Source organism: Spinacia oleracea, chromosome 4, assembly GCF_020520425.1.
Source record: "Spinacia oleracea cultivar Varoflay chromosome 4, BTI_SOV_V1, whole genome shotgun sequence".
Classification (NCBI taxonomy): domain Eukaryota; kingdom Viridiplantae; phylum Streptophyta; class Magnoliopsida; order Caryophyllales; family Amaranthaceae; genus Spinacia; species Spinacia oleracea.
In genome coordinates, this window is record NC_079490.1 from 86321083 (window position 1) to 86331188 (window position 10106).

At 41.5% G+C, this 10106-nt stretch overlaps 1 protein-coding gene across 1 annotated transcript; it reads right to left on the reverse strand.

Moving 5' to 3' along the window:
• Positions 1-8506: 8506 nt before the first annotated feature.
• LOC110784550 (uncharacterized) lies at positions 8507-9568 on the reverse strand. Its single transcript, XM_021989015.1, has one exon. The coding sequence runs from the start codon at positions 9566-9568 to the stop codon at positions 8507-8509; it is 1062 nt and encodes a 353-aa protein (XP_021844707.1).
• Between the last annotated feature and the right edge of the window lie 538 nt (positions 9569-10106).

Genomic DNA, 10106 nt, shown 5'->3' on the forward strand with positions numbered 1-10106 from the left:
TATAGTTTTGGGAACATAATTCATTGAGGAGACTGTCAGGAATGTAAAATGATTCAGGCTAGAATCCAGGCTGCCCAGGATAGGCAAAAGAGTTATGCTGATTTGAAAAGAAGAGATGATGAATTTGCAGTAGGTGATAAAGTGTTCTTGAAAGTATCACCAACCGAGGGTGTGATGAGATTTGGGAAGAAGGGAAAGCTAAGTGCCAAGTATGTAGGCCCATATGAGATTCTGCAACGAATAGGGAAAGTAGCATACAAGTTAGCCTTGCCAATGGAGTTCGAAAAGATGCACGACGTGTTTCACATTTCCCAACTAAAGCGATATATCCCTGATGAGCGTCATATCTTAGAGCCTGAGAGAATCCAGATTGATAGTAGCCTCACATACGAAGAAAGGCCTGTGAAAATCCTTGATAGGAAGGTGCGTAGTACACGCAATAAGGACGTCAGCATAGTAAAAGTGCTTTGGTCAAACCACGAGTACGAAGAGGCAACGTGGGAAGCCGAAGCTGAAATGAAGATCAAGTATCCAGAGTTATTTCCTGAGGTGAGTTACGAGGGCGTAACTCGTTTTCTTTAAGGGGGGCAGAATGCGATAGAAATTCGCGCTTTTTACCTATTTATATGGTATTTTTATGCATTTTATGCTTATTTTTAGCAACCTTTACATGTTGATGCAAGTAAATAGATTCTCCGCATAGGAAAATGTGTTCTTGAGTATTACAAGTAACTTTTAGTTGGCAAAAGAGTGCACAAGAGTGGCACAAAGTACTTCTACAATACGAATAAGTTGAAAAGTTTGGAAAAATATGTGAATTTTCGTGTCAAGTTTTGGGACGAAACTTCTTTTAAGAGGCGTAGATTGTAATCCCCCGTAATTTTATACATTTTGTTCATATATTTTAACGTATATTAATATATTTAAATATAATTTGCGGGTTTAGAAATGCAAATGTAATTAAAATATAATGATTTTATTACATTTTGAACATTTTAATGATTTACGAAATCAAAATTTAATTTTGAATTTTACATTAAAACGGAATTCGGATTTTGAAACCACGTTCGATTGAAATTAGAAATTTGGATTCATCAACCTAAATCCTACTCCTAGCCCAATTGGGCAAAGCCCAAACCAATAAACCCAACACAATACTCCCTCCCCCTTTTCCTAATTCACGTGAAACCAAAGAAGAAAAAAAAAAGAAGCAAACCCTCCTTCTTCAACCTCACGTACGGTACAACACCAAGCATTCATCTCAGCCGTTTCTCTCTCCCGCCTTCACTACTCTCTGCCCAGCCGCCGCCCCACCCGCGACAGCGACCCAGCCGACCACCACAAGCGCGGTAACTTCTTCTTCTTCTTCTTCGAGCTTCTCCTCCTTCCTCCTTCCTCCTTTTTCTTTTTATTTCTTTTATTATCGTTTCTTGTTCTCATGGCTTGATTCTCTCGATTTTCATGGCTAACCGCAACCCAGGCCCACCGACCACCGCACGCAGCCACCGTGCCCAGACCCTTGCCGCGAGCCGCCACCTGTCCGCCGGCCAGCCTCCTCTCTCCCCTTTAATTCTTGGTTCTTTCTTAAACCCTAAGTAACTAATTATTTTAATTAATTATAGTTGTTAATTTAAATTATGTTCTTGATATTAAATTTATAATTTTTATGGTTTGAACATGATTTTCAGATTTGGGGTTGAGATTATAAACGAATTAATTTTCAGTTTTGATTAATTAAAAATAAGTTAGGGCTTAATCATGTTTTATTAATTCGAATTATGTTTTCGTGAATTAAAGTTATGGTTTTTGTGATTAAATTATAAATTTCAGATTAAGCAAATTATATATTAAAGTTATTAATTTTCAGATTATCAAATTACTTTGAAATATTAATTTTGATTGTTTAAAGTATGAAATTCAAGGTTTTTATGATTATTAATCATGGTAGGTTGAGTATGGATTATTGAATTTGTTGTTTTGAGATACTAGGAACGTAGATTAACCTTGGTGAAGCTTTTAAATGAATTTATATTGCTGAAAATTTAAAGTATGATGTTTGCAAAGAGTTTTCAACGAATTTCAATCACTAGTTCAATAATTATGATGCTAGGAAATCAAATGTTTAAGTTTTGATATTGGGGAAAGTTCTAAATATGTTTAGGATGCATTTAGAATGCTTTATTATGGTTGCCAATGATTAGAAATTGATTGGGATTACTTGTTGGTTGTTTTTGGCGGAGAATTCTCTTTAGGCGACTTTTGAAAGTGTTAAAGTGGCCTATCAGTTTGTTTACACAAGGTACATACGTACCTGTGTGCTTGGAATGTGTGCTAATTGTTGAAACCTCCTTTTTCTTTTTATTTCTTTTATTATCGTTTCTTGTTCTCATGGCTTGATTCTCTCGATTTTCATGGCTAACCGCAACCCAGGCCCGCCGACCACCGCACGCAGCCACCGTGCCCAGACCCTTGCCGCGAGCCGCCACCTGTCCGCCGGCCAGCCTCCTCTCTCCCCTTTAATTCTTGGTTCTTTCTTAAACCCTAAGTAACTAATTATTTTAATTAATTATAGTTAATTTAAATTATGTTCTTGATATTAAATTTATAATTTTTATGGTTTGAACATGATTTTCAGATTTGGGGTTGAGATTATAAATGAATTAATTTTCAGTTTTGATTAATTAAAAATAAGTTAGGGTTTAATCATGTTTTATTAATTCGAATTATGTTTTCGTGAATTAAAGTTATGGTTTTTGTGATTAAATTATAAATTTCAGATTAAGCAAATTATATAATAAAGTTATTACTTTTCAGATTATCAAATTACTTTGAAATACTAATTTTGATTGTTTAAAGTATGAAATTCAAGGTTTTTATGATTATTAATCATGGTAGGTTGAGTATGGATTATTGAATTTGTTGTTTTGAGATACTAGGAACGTAGATTGACCTTGGTGAAGCTTTTAAATGAATTTATATTCCTGAAAATTTAAAGTACGATGTTTGCAAAGAGTTTTCAACGAATTTCAATCACCTGTTCAATAATTATGATGCTAGGAAATCAAATGTTTAAGTTTTGATATTGGGGAAAGTTCTAAATATGTTTAGGATGCATTTAGAATGCTTTATTATGGTTGCCAATGATTAGAAATTGATTGGGATTACTTGTTGGTTGTTTTAGGCGGAGAATTCTCTTTAGGCGACTTTTGAAAGTGTTAAAGTGGCCTATCAGTTTGTTTACACAAGGTACATACGTACCTGTGTGCTTGGAATGTGTGCTAATTGTTGAAACCATGTTGAAATTGTTGATGAACTTGGTTATGTTGATATTGTTGATGAACTTGGTCGGGTTGAAATTGCATGTTTAGTACTGTTGGATGGACATATTGAACCTATATTGCATTATGAGAATTATAACATGTTAGTATGGATGATTGATGCAAACATGTTTGATTGGGAACACTAGATTACTTTGTATATATTGATTCAGATCGGTTGATTGTTGTTCCCTTTTAGCTTTTCACTACTTTATGAGGGCCGAGGACCTTGTTCAGTAAGTTGAAACCTTATACCCATATAGAGGGGTTGATCAGTATTAAAGGAAAGGTTGGATTTAATTGGAATGAGTCTTGTTTGATACCTTTGTGATCACTTACTTAATTCCAAGATAAAAACAGTTGCGAATAAATGTGGATTGTATGCCTTATGTGATTGTTGAGTCATAACAGGGTTTCAATTTGTAAATCATGCAAAGTGAAACTGAGTAGCAATAGCTTTAGACTGTGCACGTCTAAAGTGACGGACAAACAGGAGTTGGGGTTCATGGTGGTAGCCCATGGCCTTTATCTCGGACCGGATTGATCACCGTGTCCTATTTTTATTCAAACGTTCCTCGATATCGCAGGTCACTGAGGTTACGGAGTCGCACCCGTACCTCGTCTTCCTTAGTGAAGCCTCTAGCTAGAAAACTCGGTCCATTGCCTATTTCAATTAAAATAATATTATTGTTATAAAAGTCTAGTCCAGTCTAGCCTAGTATAGTCAAGTATGGTCGTCAAATTATCATGTTTTGTCTGCCCTTATTTATTTTTAATAGTATCATGTTAGGATTATTATTGTTTTAGTATGTAGTACTCAACTTTGCTGATTACGTGCTTTGTTTGTGTGTGTTGATCATGGCTATGCCTTATTGATCCTGTGATGACCCATCTTTAGTGAGCAGTCTCTAAGGATCAATAAGCGTTGCCCATCTACAGGTTTGAAGATGATGCATCATTGGGATCGGGATTATAGAGCTTGTAGTTATATTTGTTTTATTAAGTGATTTGGTTTGTTAACTTGGATTTGAAATTTGTCGTACTATTCGTATTTCCTTATTTCTGTTAATTGGTTTTTGGACTTAATATGTAATCGATTATTTATGAACCTAAAAGTTAGTTTTATGTTTTCCGCTGCAAAATTCTGAATAAGCCGTTACGTTTTCACACGGGCGATAATACTTTGATAATTCTCTATAGTTATATTTATAAAAAGGGTTATTTTAGAAAAAGGGAATTGTCGGGGTGTTACATTGGCGCACGGTCGAGCTAGAGGATCCGGTTGGAGTACTTTTTGTTGGAGTAGTTTTCGTCGACGTCCCTCTTGCGTGCTCGACGGTCTTCTATCTTTTCGGTGACGGGGTTTTTGTTGGGATACTCTTTGTCGTCGACAAATTTAATCGGTCATGGTCCTTTTGGTACTTTCTTTAACGGAGGCACGCTTCAAGAGGTACGCGATTGAGTTCCCTTTTTAAGCGTAGTTTTAATTCCTTGTAAATAAGGGTTCTTTCTCGGGCCGATTACCGTTGTACCATGAATAAACAGGGTATTCGGTCCGAGTCGGTCACCCCGCCTACCTCCCCCGAGAAATTTGACTTGTCTCGGGAAATAAAAGTGGAGGGGGTTGTAGTAGTCAATGTTGCATCATTATGTTTAGATCCCTCGGCGGTACCCGATGCCATACCCCTTCCCACTTCATCAGACGAGTCGGTTTCTGCAGGGGAGGAGGAACATTGTCCTTATCCGTGGGAGGTTTCAATTTCCTTTCCGCCTGTACATAATAGTTACTTAGATATTTATTTGAACAGTGGTTCCGTCCAAATAATGTCCGAGGGAGAGGATCAGACATCTTCTACCTTTGACGATTATCCTGCGCCTGATCCTGCCGGGGGTCCGGCTAATTTTTATCTCAAGCCTGAGTGGAGAAAAACCTTGAAATCACACATCGATCGCCTGAATAAGAAGTATTCGCTCAAGGGTGAGTATATTTTGTATAGGCCGGGGGCGTTGCACACTATTTTTACTCCGTCCCCGGGTTGTACGGCCGTGTATAAGTCGGGTCTTCAGCTGGGTCTTCTATTTCCCCTACATCCCTTTATTGTTGAGTTTCTTAGTGCCTATAACTTGTCTATCTGCCAGTTGATGCCCAATTCATGGGCTTCTATAAATTCGGTGTTGGCCATTTGCGATCTTTTGAGGGTTCGATGTACTTTGACATTGTGGCGGTCGGTGATGAAGTTGGTGGAAGTGTCGGCTTACGAATATGGTCCCGGTTGGTGGTCATTTCAATGTCGAGGTGGTTCTAAAGTCGTTGACACCGTTCCTTCGAATCATAGGGGCTTCCGCCATGAGTTTGTTTTTGTGTATTACGGTGGAGAATGGGGTATCCCGTTGGTTCCCGGGTCCGAGGGTCCGAACTTTTCTCTCAATAGGAAAGTGCCGATGATGTCGATAGATGAGGCGATAGTTGCTATATATCTCCAGAAGGTGGAGAAGAGGGTAAAGGGTCAGCAATTCATGGTTGCCCCGTTTTGGTTGCCGATCTCACGGGAGTTGAGTGACGAGCATTTCTTGTTGTCGTTTGGTTTAAGTCCGGCTTATCCCAAGGGTAGGCGCCGAGGGATCTTTCTTTTGCTTACCTAACTTTTTAGTTCTTGTGGATTTTGTTGATTGCTTGTTGGTTTGCGGATATCGCCCGGTTGAAGTTGGACGAGGAGATGGCGGGGAGAATTAGTGCCAGCGCTCTTCTTGCTGCACAAATAAGGAAGGATTTGGCTGCCGGTTCGATGAAGAACCCTGGGCCTCCTAAGGTATGTTAGGTGTCATTTTCCGTTAAATGATCTTTCCGTGTTGCTTTTATCTAATTCTTCCTTGGACAGGATCCCAAAAAACTCAAGAGGAAGAGAGCGCCTGCTGATTCGGTTCCGACGGTTGCTCTGACTGAACCTGCGTCGAGGAAGGTGTCTCGTGTCGTGTCGACGACCGCTGCTTCGGGTTCCAAGGGAACGAAAGCCTCCAAGAGAGTGGTTCCTACCCCTCTTAGTGTTTGTCCCGACGAGGGGGAGGGGCACCAAGCCCCAGTGTCCGAGGATAGTCGTGAACTGTCTTCTGAGTATCTCGCCGAGGAGGCTTCTTTGGCTCGGGGGTCTTTGATGTGTCTTTCGACAAATGATGGAGGTTCGAAGCCTTTTGTAGAGCTTCCCGCTCATCTGAAGAATCGGCGTATGAGCAAGGCGATGAGTGAGTTGTTTACTCCTGCCGATGATGCTCATTTATCCTCCCTTGGGAAGTTTGAGATCGATGCCCTTCATGAGAGTTGGCTGAGGTGAGTTTCTCGATATAGTTCCCTCTTCTTTGTTTTGCATTTTATGATTTTCTTCTCTTCTTCTAACTAGGCTTCGTTTTTCAATTTTCCATCAGGATGACGGCTTACACACGTCGATGCTACAATGGGACTGCGGATGAGGTAGAGAAGCTGAGGGACGAGATCGGGAAACTTCAGAAGAAAGAGAAGATGCATTTTTTGGAGGTGAGTGAACTGAAGAAGAAGCTTCATTGGACTGAGTCTGAGTTGGATCGTGCTAAGAGAAGCATTAAGAATGACGAGGGGGAGCTTCAACAGGCCAAGGATGATCTTGCCAAAGCTAAGGAAGATTCAACGATTCTCATGAGCCAACGTGATTCCGTTAACCGGGCGTTGAAGGATGTGAAAGTTGTGTTAGAGGTCGTCAAGGGTCGGCTTAAAGCCTCTGAGGCTAGGGTTGGTGAGATTTTGAGTTCGCAAAACCGTCTGAAGGAGAAGATCATCGAAGAGTGGAAGAATTCCGAGGAGGGTGAGGCTCATAATGTCGAGATAGGCCTTGAGGCGACTACTGTTGTTACTTCAGATACATTGCGTTGAGTTCGGCTTGCTTTGGCTGAGTTTGCGCCCAGTATTGGTTGGGATAACATACAAGGGAAGTATGATTCTATTTTGGCCAAGGAGCGAGAGGATCTCAGGGCTCAGCTGGTTGCTCAGGACAAGGTTGATGGAGGCGAGGCCGATTCGTCTGACTTTGATTCTGCTAGTACTTCGGGTTCTGATTCGAGCAGATGGTTGTTATTTTCTTATGTTACTTTTGTAGCTTTCTTTTCGTACCTAGTATGATGTAATCTTTGAAGATTTGGTCCTTCGTAGAGGAACGTTGATATTGAACTAAATTTGATCCTTCGTAGAGGAACTTTGTTAAGAAACTAAATCTAAGTACTTTTTGAGATTTTGGCTCAAAACTTTCTTTCGTTTCATTCAACATAGCCTTACACTTTATTTATTACGATGATGATATTACTTATCATTTGGCGACAATGCCCCTATTATGCCCCTATTACATCATTGATACTTAAATACATACTAGACACTTTTAGATGTAGAATTTCTTGAGGTTGTCGGAATTCCATGGTCGAGGTAGTTGCTTGCCTCTTGTGTCGACGAGGTTGTAGGCGCCAGGTCGAATAATTTTTGCAATCTTGTAAGGGCCCTCCCAGTTAGGTCCCATTTTTCCGAGGGTGCTTCTTCGGCCAGTTGCCTCGATTTTCCTTAGCACCCAATCTCCTTCGTGCAATGGCCAAGGACGAACTCTTTTGTTGAAGAACCGAGCAACCTTCTGCTTATAGGCAATGAACTTGAGCATAGTGTTTCCTCTTGTTTCGGGGAGCAAGTCGAGATTAACCCTTGTTTCGGCTTCATTTTTCTCGTAATCATAATAAGTGACTCGGGTTGAGGGAATGTCAACTTCGACGGGAAGGACGGCGTCGCTTCCATAGACAAGTGAAAAAGGAGTTTGCCCAGTAGATTCTTTGACAGTGGTTCGAGCCGACCATAAGACACCAGGTAGGTCATCGACCCAAGAGCCACTAGACCCCTCGATCATTGTCTTGAGTCCATTCAAGATAATCTTGTTAGCAGATGCTGCCTGGCCATTGCTTTAGGGCCTTGAAACCGACGTGAACCGAGTCTGTATGCCGAAGCGATCACAGTATCCCTTGGTGGCTTTGCTGTCAAACTGTCGACCATTGTCTGATATAAGTGTCCGAGGGACTCCAAATCTCGTGATGATATTCCTCCAGATGAATTGTTGCACTTGCTTATCACTTATCTTTGCCAGAGGTTCTTCCTCGATCCATTTAGTGAAGTAGTCGACAGCCACAATTCAGAATTTTCTCTGACCGGAGGCCACTGGGAATGGGCCGAGGATGTCCATCCCCCACCTGTTGAAGGGTAAAACAGCTTGAACAATTGTTAGGTTATTGGCTGGCATCCGAGTGAGATTAGTGAACTCCTGACATCGACCACATTTTTTAACCAAGTCTGTCGCATCCTTTCTTAAAGTTGGCCAATAGAAACCCGATCGGAGCGCTTTTCCTGCAATGGTTCTTGCACCTTGGTGGCTCCCGCACGCCCCTTGGTGTATTTCGCGGAGTATGTAATTTCCTTCCTCTGGGGTGACACATTTGAGCAAGGGGTGGGTGTATGAAATCTTGTAGAGAGTCTCATTGTGCCAGAGGAACCAATCTGCTTGCTTCTTAATCAATGTCGCCTCTTTTTCACTGTCGGGGAGCACGTTGTCTCTTTTGAACTTTATGATTTTCTCCATCCAATCTGGACCTCTGTCTAGGCTCATGAATGCCTCGACATTTATGTTTTGCTCTTGGAGCACCTCCCAAATGATTTTCCTAGGCTCCATCCCCTTTATGGAACTTACTAGCCTTGAAAGGGCATCGGCTTGTTGGTTTTCTGACCGGGGAATATGTTGGATGGTGAAATCCTGCAGTTGGTCAATGACTTTCCTTGCCTTTGTCAGGTACATTTTCATGATGTCTTCTTTAGCCTCGAAATCTCCTTGAATTTGTCCGACAATGAGTTGTGAGTCAGACTTGGCATGCACAGAGATGGCTCCCGCGGCTTGACACATTTGAATTCCGAGGATAAGTGCTTCATTTTCTGATTCATTATTAAAGGCTAGGAATGAGAACTTAACCACATATTCGAGCCGATCCACGTTGGGCGTTTTGATCAGTATGCTTGGTCCACATCCTGTCCTCGTGGCCGACCCATCAACATAGAGTTCCCACGACATTTTGCTCGCCTTATCTCTTTCGGGTGGCCGATTAGTGCATTCGATGATGAAGTCGGCGAGGGCTTGTGCCTTGATAGCCCTCCTCGGCTCGTATTCTAGGCCGAAATCCGAGAGCTGGTTTGCCCATTCAGTCATGCGGTTCGAGTGGTTTCGACTCTCAATCACCTTTCTCAGAGGTTGGCTTGTCAGGACCTTGATTGGATGTGCCTGGAAGTATGGTTTAAGTTTTCAACTGGCCATCACTACAGTATATACCATTTTCTCAATGAGTGGATACTTGGCCTCTGCTCCTCGGAATGCGTGGCTGATGAAGTATATTGGGTGTTGTTGTTTCTCTCTTTCGGCGACAAGGACCGCGTTGAGTGCATACTCAGTGATGCCCAAGTAAAGTTATAAAGTTTCTCCTGCCAATGGAGAGACCAACTTGGGAATGGTCGAGAGATGCGCCTTCAATTGTTGGAAAGCGGCCTCGGCTTCGGCATTCCAATTGAACCCTGTTCCTTTCAGTACTTTGAAAAAAGCAAGACTTTTATCAGCTGATTGGGACAAGAACCTGCCGAGGGCTGCTATGCATCCAGTGAGTCTTTGGACTTCCTTGACTGACCGGGGGGATTTCATGTCGAGGAGCGCTTGTATTTTGTCAGGATTTGCTTCGATTCCCCTTTCGTCCACA